General features: G+C 36.5%; 1 protein-coding gene across 1 annotated transcript; it reads right to left on the bottom strand.

Annotated features, from left to right (window-relative positions):
- Positions 1-2,126: 2,126 nt before the first annotated feature.
- On the bottom strand, positions 2,127-22,163 carry LOC121320396. Its single transcript, XM_041258680.1, has 19 exons — positions 22,004-22,163; positions 20,787-20,853; positions 20,560-20,642; positions 20,091-20,118; positions 19,016-19,080; positions 18,539-18,566; positions 17,673-17,731; positions 16,453-16,477; positions 15,774-15,832; positions 15,477-15,504; positions 14,136-14,194; positions 13,753-13,777; positions 13,071-13,129; positions 12,729-12,836; positions 11,905-11,998; positions 9,674-11,442; positions 7,119-7,158; positions 6,284-6,388; positions 2,127-3,979 (listed from the first exon to the last, which is right to left on the bottom strand). Exons 1-18 carry the CDS (start codon positions 22,082-22,084, stop codon positions 6,288-6,290), a joined length of 2,778 nt encoding a protein of 925 aa, XP_041114614.1. The 5' UTR covers positions 22,085-22,163; the 3' UTR covers positions 2,127-3,979; positions 6,284-6,287.
- Positions 22,164-23,187: the final 1,024 nt, after the last annotated feature.

Below are 23,187 nucleotides of genomic sequence, written 5' to 3'. Positions count from 1 at the left end.
ATATATATATATATATATATATATATATCTTTGTGAAATACAGCTTATATCGTGCACTTATTGTGGTTGCTTCTCATTTAGTGTGACCACATTCTGGTTTGGTTATACAGTTGTACTCATAGCAGGTGCTTTGAAAAATGAGGCTTGACAACTCCTACAATAGGGAAAGATGATCAAATTAGGAATATATCAATATCTAACAGTACCGGCTTTACTTGCGAAATAATTAAATAATTCACCAAATGCAAGGTTAATTAACAAAAGACACACATTGTTTATTTAGCAGACAGTGTTTTTCAGATAGCAATGACAATATGTATCAAAAAAGTGTATGAAGACACAATTTGAGGGGTTTTTTTGTACTGTTTGACAAACAACTGCTGTATAAACGTTTCAGTTAGAGTGAGGGTTTCAGCTTAGAGTCCAATGCTGTAGTACATTGAAAGGGCATTTACTTAATGGAGAATGACCATTGTGAGGATGAGGTGATCTGTGACCAAACATTAAGATATTCTGCTAGTACCAGTTCTGCTTACTAGATTGTAACATTATTGCTCATGGTAATTTTTTTTTTTTTTAAATAGTTTTATCTAGATTGCATCTGTAATAACATTGTCTCACGAAAAATGGCATTTAAATATGTACTGTAAGTATGCTTTGACGTGTTTGTGCTAGTTGTGGGTTAGTTTTACTGCAATGTTGACTCCTCACCTAATTTGGATGCAATACAAGGGGACTGTGCACTACACTGGATGCCCATTTTCTGTGCAGCACCTGCATGAGTTATTTGCTTCTAGTCGAGTTTGGTGCCTAGCTAGTCTACATTTAATGGTTGATCTGACAATGATCTTTACCCATTGTTGGCATGACATCATTAATATAACCAGTACATTTGTCCAGTTCACTGTACTGTACTTCCTAAGAAACCAGACCTAGCTGGCTTTCTAGTTTATTTGTTAAAAGCATTTTCAGCTGAAGGCAAACACACTTCTTTCTGTGAAGCCTATTTATTACTCTTGTGAACTAGACGGGGAGGCTTGCGCTGAACCAGTCAAATAAGGACATTATATGTTGTTTTTGTTACATTGACAACATTTATGACACCTTTGGGAAAAGGCCTCAATTGGTTCCCATCTAAGTCTCGTGGAGCTCCTGACTTGGAAGTTCTCATTCCAATGTCAGGGTACTGTACAATAAGGTTTGCTCAGCCTAAATCTGGAGCAAGAAATAGCCCTGTTGAAAATAAAATGTAGTTGAAAACATTTTTGTAAAAAGGTTGCACTTGAGTCACCTGGAGTATTCCTCAACAATTGAAAAGGTTGCCTCACCACAGCTACCTCAGTCAAGGCAATGGTATTTCACCTACTTAAGAAACAGGGACTAGTCTGACCAGTAGTGGTCACCAAAACACAATGGAGATCAACTGTACCGTACCAGTTTTCTTCCACAAGCCCACAAAGGCAAATTTAGCACTTGGTAGAAGTCAAGATTAGTGACGATTTGAGCGTCATCTAACAACAGGTTGAGTTTTCTTCCACAAGCCCACAAAGGCAAATTTAGCACTTGGTAGAAGTCAAGATTAGTGACGATTTGAGCGTCATCTAACAACAGGTTGAATTTTTTTTTTTTTTTTTTTTTTTTTTTTTTTTTTTTAATTGAACTGCTATTTTCATTTATTTCCCATGATGTTTGATTGTATTAAATTATTGTATAGCTGTATGCTGCTGTTGCATGCTGTGATGCACCCAGGATACCCTTGTAATTGAGAAGTTATGTCTCAGTTACATTTTCCTAGTAAAATAAAAAAATAGAACTGTAAAAAAAAACTTAAAAAGGGCCATGTGCTTGACTTTTTAAATACACAAGAATATCTGGGTCCAAATATTCTACAAGTGCCCATCTCAAATGAAACCAGCTGTATTGTTTCATAGTTCATTAAACAATTTGAAGAATTGAGTCTACTGGCATTACCATGAAACTAATGATTGGACTTGCCTGGGTAAGTAGCGTTGCAGATTATCTTCTGGCACACCCCAATGTATTCCATTAAATCATTTTTTCTGCACTTTGTAGTTTTTTTTATTTTTAATGATTGCAATTACTACCTCAAAAAAAAAAAAAAAAAAAAAAAAAAAATCACGAGCATATGCATATATCTGGTACACAATATAGAGTACAAGCAATTTCACAGTCCTGTAAACTAACAAACTAGTCCACAACATCTCACAACAGGGAACATTTATTAAGGCAAGTTTTAAACTCAACAAACCACAGGGGCGAAAGATCTATTTCCCTTTGTGCAGATGCAGCACATGTTCCAAAACCCTTCACACTACTTCAGCTGCTTGCATTGCAGAGGCTGTGCCACCAGGATGGCTACAATATGTTCTGCTTTTTTTGCAGATGAGAACTGAGAATTTGTACAGGTATTAAAGCAACTGATACACACGTGTGCCAGTCTTATTTAAATGTATTTAATAAAAATCAGATTTATAATAAACTTGGCATCTTTTCAGATCTTGATGAACCCAAACAGATTCAACTGTTAATTGCCTTCTCACGGGATGTGGTTCCAACAGATTTAACAGCTTTAAGTTACAGCTTTAGGGAAACAATTTCCACATAATAACATGCTACAAAAACATTAAAAACAAGATCTTCTGAAACATCTTCAAATATAAAAAGGCAACTTTTGAAATAACATTTAAAAAACAAATGGCATTCTTTAAATATTTTGGTGTGAAATTAAAACTACAATTTACAAGGTTTGTGACTAACAACAATTAATTAATCTACGTCTATTATCCACAGTGATGGGGTTGTAATGATCGTACCTCAATACTTTACTCAAGTCAATAGATTTCCTGTTTTCAGGTGCTGAATATCTCAGACTGTTTGTCTCTTTAATACAGTTTTTTTTTTTTTTTTTAAATGCAACACTATTAAGTTTGATGACTTCCTGTGTTTAGACCAGATTTACAGGAAGCAGTTTGGTACCAGGAATATATACCACTGTATTTGAAAAATACACATAATGAGCTTAAACTTTTTAAAAGCAAGTCTCAGTGTGAAAAAAAGAAACAATAATAAAACCCCTTTCCATTCTACCTTTCACACTGATTACCACTCACTTAAAATATAAATGGTTAAACTTTTTTTTTTTCTTCAATGAATCCATTTACACATATAGAAACAAACAAGTTATTAACAACCCTAACTAAACAAACAGGTCAGAGAATGACATGTTTCCAGTTGACCTGGACAACAATGATTTGCATACAATACTGGCACAAAGTTATGGAAACAAAATGAACTTCTAGAACGCAGAGTGATGACTATTGCCGATTTACCCCCCCCCCCCCCCTCTCACTCACACATTAAAACACACTGGTCACCCTGAATAGATAACCACCTCTTAAAAAAAAGATGCAAAATATTTTCAAGATCAAAGCATCTCAAGTGTCTCTGAGAATGGGGAGCTATAACCTCCTTCACTCAGACTACTTGCTCACCAAATATATTGGTATCCCTGAATAGTTCCTTGTCTCCATTAAAAACACATAATCTGTCACTTGCGGGATTATTTTGCTTATTTTTAAAACTAAACCATTTTCTATTCATGGATACCGAGATATTTAGTGAGCAAATAGTCAGTGAGGTTATCCGGCAACAAACTTCCCAAAAAGGAAAACATTTTGGGGCACTATTATACTTGAGATGGCTCATTAAAATCTTTTCCATATTTTTTAGAGAGATGATTATTCACAGACCCAAGGCATTTAGGAATCAAGCGGTCTGAGCTGAAAGGAAAAACTGGCAACACCACTAGCCTTGCTGTTAATCATTTGCTGCTTCCAGAATTTATGTTGGTACTGTATAAACATTTAAAACAAATTTAAAACAACTTTCCACATACACTTGGGGGGGCATATTCCACATTTTCACACAGGACAAAAGATAGGTCAGCAGTCTGGATGCCCTGAAAGAGTTTCAGAATATCCCATTAGTTCAACAAGTATTTCTGTAACACACCTGACCAAAACATGTGTGTAAAAAAATAAATAAATAAAAAATAAAAATAACACCTTTCAATTCACTTGTATGTTGAGTTTCCTTTAAAGGCTGAAGTGGATTTTTTTTAAATTGAGATTAGCACATGATGATTTACTCTAGAGCAGTGTTCCCCACTAAAGTATTCTGGAGGGCCACATACCTAACTCTGATCACTGGCGGGCCACATGTAAATATTATAACCGCCTAATCCCCAAACATTAAAACAGAATACATTTTTTTTTAATTATCCTTATTTGTTGGAACTTTGGAAACGAGTGAACATGCTTGTAATGTTCTGATAACATGGCTGGTAGGATGAGGTTGCGGCACGCAGGCAATGCTGCTGGTGGTTGTGTCGCAGTATGTTACTCTGCTTGTTCTTCATTGAGCTCATTGCCAAAAAGCTGGCTCAGCACACACATGCTACCGAAAATTGACAGTCCCTTAAAAAGCACAGAATACCAATGTGGGATATTTTTCATCAAGTACTTTAAACCAGAATTCCAAATTACCACCACTATTATTTTTCGTTTACATAAAATCCATATAAAATTTGAAGACACTTAAGTAACTATAGATTCCTGCCCCGTTGCTTGAGTTAACTACTCCTGGTAATTCAGAGAAGCTTTCAGTTTCTTCATAACAGTTGTGCAATTCCAGATTGCTCCGTTTCATGACTGACAAACCACACAGGTGGCTTTATTTGTTAATTCCGTAACAAAAAAAAACAAAAAAAAAACACCTCATCTTCCCAGAATTACATTTTCTGCTGTCTTTAAGAGCATCCGTTTTAGTCATCACACTCTCGCTTACTTGTGTTGATTGAAGTTGAAGAAGACTTGCAGCCTGGCGTGAACTGGGGACTCATTGTATGTTGACTGGGAGCAGTCTCGGTGGCTTCAGTCAAAACCAGTGCATCTGCCTCAGTTTCAACTATTGCTCATTTTTTTTATTAATTTAACGCTATTTTTTTTTTTTTTTTTTTTTTTTTTTTTTTTTTTTTTTACGGCAATACCCTCCTTATTTCAGACTACAGTAGATGCAACTACAACCATTGTACTGTGATGCAGGAGCTGTAGGCTTATGATTTAGATTTTTTGATTGGCTGAATAACTAAAAAGTAGGCGGGTTAACGGATTAAAGTGACGGGAGCTGGTGAAAAGGGAATTAAAGAAAAAAAAAAACTAAGAAACAAGCAATATCAATAACAAAGATGCACAAAAAATGCAGTGTTACATGGTGGCAGCTGGAGAGCCACTCCTTGGGTTTCCGAGGGACACTTTTGGCCGTGGGACATATGAGGAACACTGCAAGTTACTTAAGAAGCGTGCTACCTTTTGTCTCAAACACAACTTTTAAAAACCTCAATAGCGTTAAATTTAGAAATACTAAACAAACATAATAAATTCAAGAACATGTTTTGAATACACATTTCCTTTTGTTTTAAAATGTCTTCAATTGTATTCTATCGTTTCTAAATACCTAGAGTCTGTATGTGGTTTTCTACCGGTGAATAAGGATAAGCCAACAACAAAGGTTACACAAGTGACAACACAATTGCAAACCTACAGCCATGTAGAAATTCATTACATACCATCTTCAAATGTTTTGCTTATTCACAAAAAGAGCCACCAAAGTCGTCTTTTTTTGTAAAAAAAATGTAATTAGAGAAATCCCATTAAGTAACAGGCTTCATGGGATACCAGCATGCTGTGTTCTTCACTGCAAAATCACTATAACCTATGCAAATACCACAAGCATGCAGCACCAGATCCATAATACTGCGATTAGTAATCAGTGGAGAATATTTTTTTCAGGTCAATTTTCAAAAAGGCAGAGGTGGTCACATTGATGTTTTGTATATACTGATACACATATTAGGTGCATTTACTATTACTGATAGTTTGCTGGCATTTTGTTTCTGTGTGTATATAATGGGATTCTAAAATATCAGTAACTGTAGGTTATCTTTGGCTTTAAATGATGAAAACACATGTTATCTAAATGGATATATATCTGTCCAGAATATTTGTATTCCAACATTGGAATAGCTGTAGCAAAACTTTATATTTACCAGAACGTTTGGTCCTGTATTTGGAGTAGATTAGGCTATGTGTAAAAAAGTCCAAAAGGCAATTAAATTAATGTAATGCATGATTTTACACCTTTATCATGACAAGTTACCATACCCTTTCTGTTGACCTTTGCACTATATAGGAGATAAACTTACCAATTTAAAAGAGTTTAGAAGAGGGAATCATTGGCGAAACAGGGTTCTGCAGCTTTACAAAGATTATACCATCTTTACCATGTATCACTTTCAAAGGGGATTGCTCTGTTATAAAATGAGAACAACACATTAAAAACAACAAATCAGCAGGCAGTTATTAAATTCTGAAATGGCTTGAACTACTAAATAAAGCAGGAAGCCAGAAGACTCTGCTTGGTGTCTATATACAGCAGCCTCTTGCCGATCTGAACCCTGGTATTCCAAACTGATTTACAGCCATCACAATGCATACCAACAGCAGCTGCAGAAACCCTCAATTCTACGACATACGGGACATTTTCAGAGCGTTCTGCGTTTGATTTTTATTTCAAGGGTTATTACTTATTTTTGATGAAACTGAACTACCAAAATCATTAAACAAAGCCTAGACAAGGAATGTTTGGTATGAATAAACCACTAATCTGAACAGGGTCTAGTCCCAACAGGTTTGGATTAGCGAGAGTCTACTGTATTACACAAACCAATATGACCAGAGTTTAAAAAGAGAACATACATACAATCCAGCAGCATATATTACGTTTTTCCAATTCATAAAAGGAAGTCAAATCATCTTTGATAAAATATGAGTGGTTTTGTGTAATAACCAACAGCTTAAAACAAGCAGTAAGAAGTCAAACTTACACACATTTAGACTAATGCCTTCATCAGTTGTATAGATTTGAAAGACAGACCCAGTTGTAAGCATATTTCTTCAATGTAAACAGAAACACGGCAGAAAAGATTAAATTAGAAACAAGTTTGTCAAGAAAAGGAAGCTAATCAGTTTTATACTTACTATGTCCACCGCCAACTACAGAAGTATAATTCTCAGGTATCTGAAAATAATACAAATAAAAGTGACTTCCAAGAAAGACCTACAACTAAGTTTAATTTGCCATTTGAAATTTGATTTGAAATGAACACACTACCAGTCAAAAGTTTTAGAACACCCCTATTTTTCCAGATTTTATTGAAATTTAAGCAGTTCAAGTCCAGTGAATAAACTGAAATGGTACAAAGGTAAGCGGTAAACTGCCAGAAAAAAAAAGTTTAGGTTACCAAAAACTGAAAAATAATGTACATTTCAGAGTTATACAAAAAGGCCTTTTTCAGGGAACAAGTAATGGGTTAACAACTTACAGCTGTTCTGCAGCAATGGATAAATTAAGCCTTGAAAGTTGATGCTAACAATTCCTACAGGTGTCCCAACTTTTGTTGATTACTTACAAACCCTCTGTCTGTATAAAAGCAGTGTTGGAACAGACTGTGTTACTACACCCTCTTCAGCATTATTTGGACAGTATTGTACTGCAGGAAGTAGTATATTGCTATCATAATGGCGAGAAAAAGGCAATTAACAAAGGAAGACAGACCATTACAACCCTTAAAATGTTAGGTCTTTCCTTTAGAGAAATTGCAAAGAAAGCCAAGGTGTCAGCGAGTACAGTTTCCTACACCATCAAAAAGCACTTGGAAACTGGAGGAAACTCTGACAGGAAGAGGTCTGGCAGACCCAAAGACACAACAGAATCAGAAGACAAGTTTCTGAGAGTCAACAGCTTGCGTGATAGGTGGCTCACAGGACAACAGCTTCAAGCACAGCTAAACACTGGTCGAAGTAAGCAAGTCTCAGTTTCAACTGTGAAGAGAAGACTTCAAGCTGCAGGTTTGACAGGTCGAGTGGCAGTAAGAAAGCCATTGCTAAGATGGCAAAATAAGAAAAAGAGGCTTGCCTGGGCCATGAAGCACCGCCAGTGGACTACTGAAGACTGGAAGAAGGTCTTATGGACCGAAGAATCAAAATTTTAAATCTCAGGTTCAACAAGCAGGGTTTTTGTATGCCGCCGAGTAGGCAAAAGGATGGTTCCTCGGTGTGTGACACCATCTGTCAAACATGGAGGAGGAAGCGTGATGCTCTGGGGGTCTTTTGCTGGATCCACAGTCGGCGACTTGCACACTGAACCAAAACGGCTACCACAGCATTTTGTGGCGCCATGCAATACCCTCTGGTATACGCCTAGTTGGTCAGGGGTTCATCCTACAGCAAGATAATCTCCAGACTTAAACCCCATCGAGCTGGTTTGGGATGAACTGGACAGAAGGGTGAAAGCAAAGCAACCTACAAGTGCAACACATTTGTGGGAACTTCTACAACTGTTGGGAAGAACTTTCCGAACAATATTGATTTCCATTGTAGAAAGAATGCCACGAGTGTGTTCGGCTGTTATATCTGCAAAAGGTGGCTACTTTGAGTCAAAAATTTAGATTAAATTTTGTTAAACAAAACGATTCCATGATTTCTTTTTTTATCTCCAATTGTTTATTTGTTCTATGCTTTAATTTTAAAGTACATTGAGACATTAAACTGCGTAAATTTCAATACAAATTGGAAAAAAATGGAGGTGTTCTAAAACTTTTGACCGGTAGTGTATTTCATTGATTGATCATTAGATATGTTGATATGGCTTTTAGAAATTAAGAAAAACTGTACTGTCTTATATTTGCATATACAGCTATGGTCAACAGTTTTGCATCACCCTATAGAATTAACATTTTTGCTTCATAAAGTTGAATGAAACCTGCTGAATAATGTTACGTTAACATACTGAATTACATACCACTTTGTAGTTTTCAATATACTGAATGACAAATTGAAAAATGTTAAACACTATACTACTATTATGGCTTATGGTAGACGCCTGTGATACATTTGTGCATTTTCTTTGATTATATGAGGATTATTATTTATTTGGCAGATGTCTTTATCTAAGGCGACTTACAGGTGTTACGGGGCAGTTACTGGATTACAATGCAAGATTAAGATTTTAAAACAGTAGTTTACAGTAACTGTAAATAATACTAGTAAAATACAATATGAAACAGAATGCAACAAGTTAGGATTACAAGTTATATCTACAATGACATATTAGTAGTGCAATAGTGCAAGGATCAATAGTGCATCTGCTGAGGATCCTCCAGTAACGTGGTGTGAAGGTCAGGCAAGTCCAGTACCTAGTAGGTCTAAACAGGTGAGTTTTGAGGAGGCGGTGTATGGCAGCGAGAGACGGGGCAGTCCTGTAGTTCTCCGCCAATGTCAGTGTAGGGAGACACAAGGGATTGGAGGTAGGAAGGGGCAAGTGGTGAAGAGCGGTAGGCAAGAACAAGAGTCTTGAATTGATATGAGCATCATCAGTGTAAAGATGGTAGAACTCAAAAAAGGGAGATGTCTAAACTGTTAACGTTTATTTTTATTTTTTAAATTAAATGTCTCAATCCTAAAATTCTAGGTGATGCAAAACTTTTGGCCATAGCTGTACATGCCATAAACCTAATACCAGCGCAAGTTCTTACCTGAGTAATCTTCAATGGGCTTGTTTGGAGTTCAGCATGCTGTAAGCTAGAATACGAGTGGGTTTTTCTTAATGAGGATCTATATTTCATTGCATCCCAAGCACTTGCCACACGAGGTCTTAGAATACTCCCTGTATTGCTCCTAATGGGGGATGACTTTGGAGAGTTGTTCTGCTGCATGTGATAACTGCCATTTTGAGGCAAAGTCTTCATGGAACTGACTGCTTCAAATTCACCACAGACTCTTTTCATTCGAGTGAAGGCTTCACATGGATAACAAGAACTTGGTCTTTTCACAGCTCTAAAACTGGGAGAAAAAGATATTCGCTCATTTCTACCAGCTTCCTTTAGCAAACTATTGCTGCCTTTTGGGGAACACAGCCTTTGATAAAGGCTTTCAAATTCTTCGTTCACTCCGCTGTTTTTCTGGCTTAATCCTGAATATGAATGACTCCTTCTTAGTAAACGACAAGCGCCTTTTGGTCTTAGCACCACATTTTCCATAGCAGCAGAGTTTGCTGTTTGTGAAGCCACACACAATCTCTCTCTTGCTGGATTAACTGCAACAGACAAAGGTTCACATCCTAGCAGTTCATTACCAACAGAACACTGCATCACTCTCTCTATGCTTGGTGAAATTGCAGGAGAACTTGGTTTAGCAGAAAGAAGTGCCCTTCTTGACGTGGTTTCAAAAGATCTTGCTCTTGTTGGTGTAACCACCAAAGAACTTGGCATAGCAGAAACACACCTTCTTGGTGATTCAAGTTGAACTAAACTTTCACTGGCATTGTACATTTTCTCTTTTGGAGAAATAATCATGGTTTCATTGAGTAACCCTGGCACAAGGGAGCTATGAATGTGTTCGCAGAGTCTCCTCATTATTGGTTTAATAGTCATAGAACTTTTGACAGAAAGCAGCTCCCTTCTTGGTGATTCAACTGTAAAAGCTTCATAGGATCTGCCTCTTGTTGGTGTAACTGCGACTGAACTAGACATGGCTGACAGAAGAGATCTCCTGGCCATTTCATGTCTAAATGGACTTGCTGTAGCCTCAGAGGAGTCCCCTCTTGGTGGCTTACTGGACAAAGAACTTGGATTGGTTACGTATGGACTCCCTCTAGGTAATGTTTGGTAAGAGGAATCATTCAAGGTTTCACAGAGGGGTTCATGTCCCACAGAACAGGCTTTAATTGATTCTCTTAACGGTGTACGAGGAGTGGATGCAATCTTAGTTTCACTCAGGGATTTATGTCCAAGAGAACCTGCAAAGACTACATGGGGACTGGTTTCAAAAACCGCTGAAGAACTGGTTAGACAGGAATCTCTAGGCCGGAAATGTCCCCCAAGAGAACTAACACTGCTATTTGAAGATACAATCGTGGTTCTATAGGGCGACCCCTTATCCAGCTGGTTTGGAGACTGAACTATATCAATGCCTTCAGAGGAGGACGCATGATCAGCTTTTAGCAGAATTACAGTCTCGCTGTGTTTACTTTTAGACTTCTTTCTCCGAATTACACCCTTGGAAAAGGAAGACTTTGAATTGCTATACCAAGAGTTTTTACGATAATGTTTTAGCACATTAGTTGCAGCATGTGCCCTTAACTCCCTCTTTATTACGTTCTGCATTTTAGCCACCATTCCAGGATATAGGTCAGCCAGGAAAGAATCCGAGGAACTGTTACTGCTCTCCAATCCAGACACATTAGTTACATCAAATGTTTCCTCCAAAGGTTTCAATCGATTAGGTGCTTTAACAGGTGTGACAACTGAAAGAGAGAGAACGTTATATTAAAAACACAAACCAAATATGAAAAGAACAAATATTTTACATTTTGAATAATTGCTAAAGTATTGCATAATTAATTGCTCTACTACTTATGCAAAAGTACAAAATGTACAGCTCTGTCTTTCAAAACATTATTGTGTTTAAGGTACAGTCATAATCTACAGAATCAAAGATTGGTTATCCTAGACTGTTCATATACTGTAGCTTTAAGTTTTTAAACCACAGCATTAATCTAAATGACAATTGGTAAGAACTTCTCATGTGGATAGCGAGGGAGGTAGGGAGCAAACTAACCAGGACACAAAGTAATCAATGGCTGCATTTAACAGCAACATAATTTTAACATTTGGCATTAAAATAGTTCAGATTCCTTATCCAAGTCATAAATACTATACTTAAAATCAGTAGGATTTTTTAACTTTAAAATGTTTATAATGCATACCAAAAGAGGCATTTTCTTTGTTTCTTTCCCCATGGTATCCCATTGAATTTTCAAAATTGTTTGGACTTTGTTGAGATTTCTGCACCCAGTCAACCTAACATGCAAGAGAACAGTAAACAAAATAAATAAATAAATATTTACATTAGAGGTTAAAGAAAGAATCGAACAAAACAGCTCAATGCAATTTCTCCCTAAGAACTTCATTTCATACGTCTCATAACGTGCAGTTTATTATACCAAACCTTTATTTTAATTTCAAAACATGATATCTGGTACTATACTAGGGAAAAGAAAACTATTAGGAATCCATGGATCATTTCACCCCTATACTGGTTTCTTTTATGACAATAACCAATCAGCTATTTCCCAAACTGACTAACATGCTTTCAGCCAGTGACATGCGGTGACCTAGGGAGCACAAGTGATAACAGATAAGAAAAACAGCATATAAACCTTTAACCTAGAACTGCCTTCAACCTCAAGTAGTATCAGATATCGTATTTTAAAATGTAAATGCATGCATGTGTCCTTTTTTTGTTTAATGCATATTTCATATATATGCAGCTAATGTAATTTATGAAATTATTTTGTTTGACACAATTACTTGTAGCGCACAAAATAGGTAGTGTGAATAGAGTGGTATTTTACAGATGATAAATAGATCAGTTTTATAGGCCATCATCCATACTGAACTATGCTGCACTGGACATTAGTTGTTAAAACAATGCGACAGTGAAACTCAATTATGGTATACAGCTGCATATGGATTTTGGCCTTTTGAACCACCTCTCTCTGCAAGATTTAAAAATGTAATAAAATGTTACCAAAACATAGCCGGGCAGGTCCTCCTCATCTTGCATCAAAATGTCAACATCAACTCGGTACTGTTTCCCGACATCCATCGAAAGGACACCTCCAACTCCACTTGGACCCTTTCAGAATCAAAAATGAAAAAAATAAAAATAAAAAATAAAACCCACAAGGGTGTTTGTTATGTGTTCCAAAATACTTGATGCAGCTTTTCTACATTTCACTTGTCAAGCATGCTATCTGCAGAACTGAAATCTAGAGTGACCACAATATTTTCACACTGTATTGTGGTTGTTTTACAGCAACAAAGTAAGAACATATTCTTTGGGGTTAAAATTACAGTTTTTTTTTTTTACCTGAAGAGTTTCATTATCAGCTGGGTTTTGACTAGCTTCCAATATCATACAGTCATCACCTAAAAGAAAAACAGAAAACCGTTCCCATTTGTACGCTTGCAAACTCACAATAACTTCTGGCAGCATTAGAACGGGTCCCTTGACAATCAGATTGCTCTGTTCACTCAAATTTTAAGGCTCACTTTGTAAAGGGTTTTTTTACACACTGGGGAGCAGCTCAATGCTGAACAAAAAATGGAGCCAGTCTTAATACTGATACCAAGAGGAAATGTTTCATTGAGCATAATACCTTAAATTAAAACAGTGAAGAGCAGCAAAAACACAACCAACCACAAGAGACTCCAGTTTCTTGATTTAAAAAAACACTCTGATCAATATTCAATTACTATATTCAAATTTTGATCAATTTTTTTTTTTTTTTTTTTTTTTTAAAAAAGAAGAAAAAAAGACAAAGTTCATAGATCATCCTGACTCATTTTATTTAATTTTCTGAATGTGTCATCCATTCTTCCTTTCATGAAAGTTCTGCCTGTTTATCCAAAGCATGAGACACAAGCATGCCTCAAGCCAGCGACCCTTGAAGTAGTATAATCTTCAATGTCTTATCTTCAATCATTTAGTGTACTGTAGAGAGACTAGCGAGTAGAATAATAAGCATACAGAATTTAAATATATACCTTACCTGCTGTCTCAACACTGCAATGTTCCTGGGAAGAAAAGCAAAAATAAATAAATAAAAACTTCAGTACAGATTGGGCATTCAATTTTAAAAGAATTACACCATTGTCTTTCTATAATAAGGTCATTACTAAGACCTACCCTTTAATTGTAGGCTCTTAATTATGTGAGGGAGCTGAGGAGCACATAAGTATTTAAAGCATCCTTGTTTTGAAGCTCTTATGAAAGTTTGTCACCCTTAAAAGCTTACAAATATCTAGTTGGGTGGGTTTGAAATTGATAAAGAGATCAATGACTATGAATAAATCTATACGCATAATCATTTGAGGTGGACATTGCTGTGGTTTGCTTTGCTGGTTTGCAAATTCAGCATGTAAAGTACAGTACCTGGTTACTAGCAACACAGTCGTGTTCAGTTTCAGAAGACATGCTGTCATCCTCATTAACTTTAAAAGAAAAAAATCAAAGCGTAAAACACTTTTTTTGCAATAGCAAAACATACATTCCAACCTAAATACTTTCAAACAGTAGCCTGGTGGTGGTTTTTTTTTTTTTTTTTTTTTTTAAAACTAAACTAACATTGTCACAACAACAGTAAGGAAAGATAAAACAAGACTCAAGTTTGAAACAAACAAGACAGCCTTGATTAAGAGGCTCTATAGGAACGTGTTCACATAACATATTAGGTTCTCACATGAGTACTAGAAGAAATGGTTTAGTGTGCACCAAAATTAGGGGTCCATCATCCAAGTCGCTGTCAAGCTCCCCCTCCCCTCCCCTGACAGTTCACACAAGTGGGATGGCAGTGTCAGAGACCACAACAATAGTTTCTGAATGTTTAAGTAGGAGTCTGGATTCCTGGTTATTACAATTAACAAATCACGAATTCTCCATTTATTTAAATGTCCTACTACCATATTGTCACTCTGGGGATTCAAAAGCAAAAACACTTCATCACTTTATTAGTGATGCTGAACACGTTAGCTTGATGGCACAACAGTATTTATATAAGGATATAACCAAGGGTGAGAGATATATTTTAAGTAAAATGGTTAAGTAAACGTATTTTTTTTTAAAACTCAGATTTAAATGTAACAGCTTTTAAACAATCGACACCTCCTCTCACCCGCTCAGTGAGCTTTCTTAATGCCACTCGCAGTAACTGCATCCCTCTTCTCTGAATGGACGGCTTAATAGAGATTCCTGCTATCAATTCCGGTTTCAAGCGTCCATAAAAGAGAATTACTGGGGGACTGTCGATACATTGCAACCCTCCCAGAGACCATTGAGGGTAGGCAGATATGGCTCACCTTGCAAACGTGAGCACACTCGCTGCCTTTATGAAAAATGCTTTCCTGTTAAATGTACTGACGGTATGCTTTTGCATCTTAAACAATATGAAAGGCTGCATTTTTCTTTATTGGTTTGCATGCGCACCAGTTATGTGAACCCATGTCTATAGGCCTACATCTCTAACAAATCAAATAAATTTGACGGTACCTTGCTTGTATCCCTGTCAAATTGCAGGAAAACGCAAAGTTTAATAAATACATTTTAAACATTTGCATTTCAAATCTTCTTTAAAAGAGCTCTCTTGTTGCTTATAAAAGGAATATTTGTCCTCAGCATAGAACACAAGTAGCACCAATGTGAGCTTCCCAAACTTCCAAATTCTCATTTTTAGTAGAACAGATCACAACAAGCCAACAAAGAACATAATCATCTTACCAGTTTTCTCTTCATCACTGTGCAGATCCTTTAAAAATGAAAGATATTAAAATGAACAAGATTAGAATGCATTTAGGAGTGTATCCATGTTACTTGTATCTCTTACATCCCTTCTGTATGCATTAAAGACATTACAAATATAGCAGTGAAATGATCAGACAATAACTAAATAATAAATAAATAAACTTGAAAGAAAAGGACATATGCAACTGCTGAATTAAATATTTTGGCTAAATAAACCTAAAGAAATGTCCTTTATATTATCTGCTTTGTGTGTGTGTTTTTTGTTTTTTTTACCTGAAGAAAGTTGCTGTTGTCCGTGGTGTCCTCCAATATCTTGATGTCACAGTCATGAACTTCAAAATAAAATCAATCAATAAATACACTTGTAAATTGATGGGGGCTTTGCAAATACAGAAAATAGATAGGTACTTGGGTTTGTTGAGTTTGGCAAGTATAAAGCACTGGCCTTTTTTTTACCAAATCAATTTAAATATACACCCAGCACTCCAGATAAGCTGCATACTAGGTGTTTTACGCATGATATTTAAATGTAATGCATAAATAAGCATAGCAATTTTGCTGCACAGCTTGAGCTTCCATGTTGTCAAGCTTCTTGTACATCGTTGGATCACAGCATCCCAATGGTCAATTTTAAATATACTGCGTGCTTAGCTACAGAGTGGACCACAGAAATGCCAGAACAGTTGCATTGTAGTCTGTCTAGGAATTAATAAAAACACGTGACCAATAATTAGATTTTCATTTTATTTATTTATTTTTAAAACACATAAGGCTGAATCGCTTGCAATGCAAGATCCACACAGCTTAAATATTAGAAATATATAGTATGTGCATGCAGGCCTTTTCTTAAGTACTGTATACTCCATCTGCACCGTTGATATAAAGCAAATAACTGCTATTTTTTTTTGTTTTTGTACATTTCAATTTTTTTTTTTTTTTTTTTCACAATTACCTGTAGTCTCCTCATCTTGAAAATCCTAAGAGATTAAAAAAAAAAAAAAAAAAAAAAAACCGACATTTAATAGAGGGAACCGACAGAAGTGTATTCCATAATGGGTGGTGGTGGTGAGTAAGATGGTATTAAAACCATGCCTTCCCTGGGACTTAGCATATTTTAAGACAAAATCAAACTGTTTGCACTATTGGAGATACTGTGACAGTATTTTGATCTGACTCCAATTTAACAAGTATGGGAAATAGGTGACTCTCGAGATTTTTGGTGGATCTTTAGGTAAATAACATATTTATTCAAATGTATGATGCACATTAACCAAAACACAAATTTTGGGGGAGCGACTTGGATTCGAGGTTTCTCAGCTAGGGTAGCAGTTTAATCTGTGCATGTTATAACGGCTGGTAGGTTAATTAAATTGTATGTCATTCAGGTTGCTTGCACTCTATGGCAGTGCATTGGTAGCAGAGTGAGAACCAGGAGGGGGCAGTGCGCGAGGAGCAAGCTGCTAAGAAGTGACTGGAATAAAAAGTTAATAAGTCTGCTAATTAGAACCAGGACTGTTAAAGTATAGCGTGCTTCAGGACTGTTATTGCTGGGTGTTGATTTTCCACAAGGAGTTCAGCCGCAGCGCTCCCTGATTAGGTTGACACCGCACTGCAGAGCCAGCCTGTTGCGTATACCCGTCCAGCACATCACCAGCTCACTAATGCAGATTCAAAGACGTACAAACCTGGGCTCGGCCGACAGGTCATTGGAAGGACAGAGACTGTGTTAAGGGCTGCAGTATAGGGAGTTAATCCAGGGCTATATTATGTTGCTGCACATAGCCCCCCACCAACACATTTGCATTTGCAATATAGTAGGTGGGTTTTTTTTTTTTATTCAATGCAACTTTATTCATGGTCTTTTTTTTTTTTTTTTGGTCTTCGTATTTGGGGTGTGCGACTTGAATTCAGGGGTAACAGAGTAAATACGGTAATTTTACCATTATGCATGAAAATTTTAATAGTTTCTAATAAGGCTGATTTCACAATACAATAAAAATACCACACCGATTCCTGTTTTGCCTTTACTGTCTTCATGTTTGTTTAGAAGTACTGTGATTATCTGCTTAAAAGTCTATCTTACTGTACCTTGGGATTCATTGATGAATTGGTTTCCCCCACATATCATTTTTAAATCAGGTTCTCTAAAGTCTTAGCCAAACTTCTATTTACCTGGAGAGAGTGTCCATCGGCAGAATCTTGTTCAGTCTCTGAATACCTGCTGTCATTGCCTAACACGATAGACAGACACACCATTGGTGAGTTAACGCCACCAGAGAGAAAGGCGTGCAAGGCATCCAATGCTTCTTTTGTTGTTTTGCTCTATTAGTTAGCAATACTAAAAAAAAATATGTTTTTAACAGTACTATGTACCATTGTATGCAGCCTCCTATCATGAAGTCCATTTCATTAGAGAATTTTACAGCTCTGCAGAACCCACCTGGATTGCATCAACCACCTACTTTTAGGGGTTACACCAAGATTTCCCCCAGAAATGGGTGGCTGGTGCAATGCAGTGTTGTAAAAGCGCCAACAAAATCCAGCTGTAGGTAATCCCTGGAAAGATATAGGCTTATCAACCCCCCTTCCCTTATGCCACCTACGCTTTCAACTGGAGTCACTGATCACCTCAAAACAATTATCACTCAGCTCATCTCCTACCCCCCACCACCAATATAAAACTGCTGCCTATCTAGTCTACAACAAAACAATACACAACAGTTTAAAAAAAAGCAACTTAAAATCAACCTTACATCAAGGATATTGTCTCTTGTGGAGGTTCTAAAGCTTAGGAATATACCCCTTACTATATACCCATATTTACACAATCTCCACCACTCTGTATGAACAACCTCTCGGGCAATGCTTACATAGTACCTTACCTATAGTCTCATCATGCAAATCCCCAAATAACAACTGTCCTTTTATAGAAGTGTCCAGATCTCAAACTTTCAAAGCGCAATCAATAGGAGAGGTTTGCACAAACACACACACACCCCCACCCCAAAACATTTCTTAGCTCTATAACTGTATCTTACCCATCATCTCTTCATCATTTACAGCATCCTGAATGTGAAAGAAAGGGAAAATGAACACATTAGTCAGATTCTTTGCATTTAGGGCTGTAGCAGCATTGTTATTGGTTTTTAATGTAAAGTATATCTGAACAACAACTTTTTTGCAGGCAAACAACTGCAAGAATAAAAGTGATCAGCCATGCAGTGCTGTTTACAATAAATAAATAAATAAAATTACTGTTACTAATTTAGCTTTTACTCAACCAATTTGATTTAAAATAAATAAAAGCTTGTACAGCATTGCCAAGACATCAATCTCTCTCTCTAGTATGATCACTGGCTGGATGTTTCTATGGATCAAGTAACAATAATGCCATACTGTTCGAGGGGGCTTGGTTTCACCAGGAGGTGCAGTTTCATGACTTTAGCTACTAGAATGTGACTGTGGGAGGCATGGTTCTATGTAACAGGTCACTGCAACCTATATGTATTTCTTACCTTTAGCTTTTCTGCGACATGTTTTCCAGAGGCACTCGCAGGCTGACAGAAACCAGCCACACTCCCTGCATATTAAAATAATAAATAAGTCACGTGTCTGCTTTTTTTTTTTCTGTAGTAAATCAAAATCAGCAGCTTTACTACCATACAAGTACAGTAACACCTACTTGCATGCTTAAACGCTTTAGTGACAACACTGTATATACAACAATCAGTATGTTTATATGAACGTATTCAGAACACAGTATTGTGGTAGGAGTATTCTAGGTAATCGGTTTACATTCAAGTGGAATTTAATATTCCACTATTATTCCAGATTTACATGCAGGAATATGAATACTGAACACATGTGCAAAGGCTGGTTTAACAGGATTGTATTCCTTCCGATAAACTGGCAATTGCTTCATAATCGTACACTGCAGAAGTATCTATAGCGGATCAAAGCCATGAAAACTCCAACCAAACGCTCTGAATACGTCATTTATAACCATTAGAGGAGGGGGGGGGTTCATTTTTATCTCCATTTATTTTTGTATACATTCTGTTTGAAGTGCAGCAACCTGGCAGATCCAGACAACACACGTTGTATGTTTGTAGTTAACAGAATTTCAGCCCAACAAATGTTTTTAAACTGTACATTAAAGCCAAAAGATGATAAAATACATTATCCAGTGGCTGCTATGCACAAGCTTCATTTAATTAAATTACAGTCTATATCAAAGTCTTAAACGCCACATTTCTGGGTATGTACTTATGTACCTAATGCATTCTTCCTGTCAACAGTAACACAAACGCTGCTTGCCGGGACATCACAAGTTTTCTAAATCCCTGACTACAGGGGCAATGCATGCGCAGGAAAGAAAAAGGCAAGTATTTGGAATAGTGTTTACATGCAATATACCACAAGATAGCTCCATAAACCACAAAATCTTTGGTATACTCCACATATCTTATTCTGAAAACTCTTACTCGGAATACTGCTTAGCTTATGGTGAATATGCCGGTTACATGACTAATACTTATTCTGAATGCTGAGTATTCACTGCATGCCAGTGTCGTGAATACTTTATCCTACCTTCCTTGGTCTCCCCAGGAGGACAATCCTACCCAAAAAAAAAGAAAATACTTAAATTACAGTGAACAAATATATGGATATTTGGATTACCTTTTTGAAATGTCAAAATAAAAGGAACAGGATGAGGGAACAGCAGGTATTATTAAATTGAATTTGTGTCTGTTCCACTAGTACATCACTATAGTGTCACAACCAGGGTTTTCCTGTTACCCAGGCAGCATATTACAGGGCCTACTGAAAATAGTGCGGGTTTGGAACCCAAAATAGCACCCAAAAGGAAAGGCTGATATGCATTTAAAAGGAAGGAAATGTACTGGTGTGTTTATGATACTGGTTAACAGCTTGTGTTAACCAGTATCCCACAGCCAAGCCCACAGACCTGTGCTCCCTTGTCATGTTAAATAAACAATGGTTTTGTCTATTTTATTTCTCAAGAAACTGCTCAATAAATGGAACTAAATATCCAAACCTTGCATTTCTTTTGCTTGTCATGTAACTTCTTTCTCTTCAACTCTTTGCTGTAAACTACTTCACCATCCCAAGGCAGTATACCTATTCATACAAAAACAGGGGTTATTCTACTTCAGTTTAAAAGGGTATCATTGGTCTGTACACCACACTGTTTAAACAGACTCAATATCAGGAGTGTAACAGTATGTAAGGTCCAGTAAGACCAAAAGTAAAAAGCTGCCTTACCATCTGGTGTCTGGCAGGTCATAGTTTCCAAGTCAACAATGATTGAATCCTCTTTTATTGCTGAATACTGCCAAAATACAAACAAATATATCAACACACAGTATGGTATACTTTATTTCCCATGCTACAATTACACAACCAGTGTTATCTGTATAAAAAAAATACCACCTTGACCTGCAATTCATAGTATCATATGTAAATATAAAATTGTAAGCAAGATACTTGTGCACTCAGTATTCCCTAAATTCTGATATTCAATAACTTTGTTGTCACCATAATGTAATCACATATGGGCTTGTCTCTCTGTAGGGCAAAATGCTTATGCCTCCCCATGCAGTATATATAGCAGATCTAGCAGATGATATTGAAAGTGTATTAAATTAATTGCTAAGAGGCTAAAAGTCCGAAAGGTAACAGGAGCTGCAAAAACAATAAAGTATTTCATTTAACACCTTTGCAATAAAGTGAGCTTTTAATTTTCATTTACAGTCTGAAATCGTAATTGTCTGGCTCTTACAGAGTCCACACTAGTTTACAACATGGCTTTTGGCTGGCAGCGTTTTTTGTTTGTTTTGGTAATTTAATTAGACCAATTAAATGTGAAAAAAATAAATCATTTAACAAGTAAATGCCCCTATGAGAGTCCAGGAAGGCACAGTCTTCAAACATACAAGTTACACTAACAGGCAACAAGAATACAAATCTTTAGAACGAGTGCTGTGCCAGTCTTGACAATGCGTCGACACCAGACACCTTTGTAATTTCCACACAGAGGAAAGTATGACAAATACGATGAATGCATATTTTACAATTCAGACTATATTTGTCCATTTACGTTAAAAAAATAGATGCTTTGGTATAGATTGACTATGCTGTTAATAATAGCGATTAGTCTCCAAGTTATCACGGGGAATTATCTGACTATTCTCATAGAAACTGTAAGGCAGTAGGCTATTTATTAATTCCTTTTCTGTATGGTTCAGCCTTATCTGCAAACTACCTTATAAAAATTACACACGCCATTTTGTGGAAGATTTTTTGCACTATTGTATATAAAAAAAATAACCATGCAATTATTTTGGCATGACTGAGTTACTGACAACCAATACTGTTTGTATTGAAGTTCTTTCGCTGGACTACACAATGCATTAAAAAAAAAAACACTGCCGGTTCAGAAAGACACAGCAAACCATGCACAGATACTATTACCATCTCACCTTTCTACAAATCTGCTCCAGTGACTGCAGATAACGATCTTCGTTTCTACTAATTTCACGGAAAAAGTAATCTAAGTCCATGTTTATATTATAAGATTCAAACAATAAAACAAAAACAGGGCATATTACTCCACAGCGCTGCTGAAACAATGTCGGGCTTTTTCACTCCTCGGATTCAAAAATAAATCCCGGAATAAAGAAGAAGCATGATTGGACAGCGCATGATCGCGCGTTAGTTCTTCTGTCACATGGTTCATTAGTTTAGCAGCTGACAGTACACTGGCTTGCAAGTAGTTTTTTTTTTTTGCGGATTTGCGCACAGATGGCAAATATTGTTTACAAAAACATGCTGATTTCTGAAAACCAGTGTGCAGATCTGCCCCCAGTCGTCACGTGTGTGCAGCTTCGTCATAAGGGCGTTGGAGTCTGATCATAACAGAGAATTAGTAAACGATGAAGTAAGTAAACAAAGAATATAAACCCAGTAACAATTCCCCTTTGAAACTGAGCATTTTAGTGATATTATTTCATTGATAACAATGTAAAACAATGTAATTAAAACCGAACACAAGCCAGTGGGGTTAAATTTAGTTTTCCCGATTTATAAAATCTTAACGACTGGTTGCAAAAAAATGTTATAACCTGTTTAGCAGGTAATTTTCTCTTAAATACGATTTAATTAGAGTAATTAAACTTCACTCGTTTTTTGTGTAAGGTTTGAATTAACAAGGGTTTGTATTTTCTTTACATGGTTCAACATCCCTCTCAACGTTTTCAAAATAAGGGAGCTTTTGTAAACTGAAATTTTTAGTGGCCTGAATTACAGTGAATACCTACAAGCATATACTATTTCACCTTATTGGTAGAATTATATTGTGATATCAGCGCAGAAAAACAACAATGATATGCTTTACAATGGGATTCTCTCTTGGCCCCTGTGATTCGTATTGTACTGTAGTTGTAGATGGCTGATTTGGCAGCAACCAATACTTTGTACGAGAGCAAATCATATACACATTTGGCGTTGTTACTTTCATCCCAGTCAGAGCCCCGACCTAAATCCAGTCGAACATTTGTGGCATGACTTGAAGATTGCTGTCCGTCAACGATCCCCAAGGAACTTGACAGTTTGAACAGTTTTCTAAAGAAGAATGGTAAAATATTGCCAAATCTAGATGTGCAAA

Source organism: Polyodon spathula, chromosome 9, assembly GCF_017654505.1.
Source record: "Polyodon spathula isolate WHYD16114869_AA chromosome 9, ASM1765450v1, whole genome shotgun sequence".
Lineage (NCBI taxonomy): Eukaryota > Metazoa > Chordata > Actinopteri > Acipenseriformes > Polyodontidae > Polyodon > Polyodon spathula.
Note: the sequence above shows the minus strand (reverse complement) of the source record. Positions and strands in the feature narration are given on the sequence as shown.

Excerpts from the sequence above, each read along its gene's own strand:
- LOC121320396 (XM_041258680.1), bottom strand. The coding sequence starts at position 22,084 with ATGGACTTAGATTACTTTTTCCGTGAAATTAGTAGAAACGAAGATCGT. Across the intron at positions 19,081-20,090 it reads TCCTGGGGAGACCAAGGAAG|GGAGTGTGGCTGGTTTCTGT; the intron begins GTAGGATAAAGT and ends TTTAATATGCAG. Across the intron at positions 14,195-15,476 it reads CAGTGATGAAGAGAAAACTG|TTAATGAGGATGACAGCATG; the intron begins GTAAGATGATTA and ends TTTCTTTTAAAG.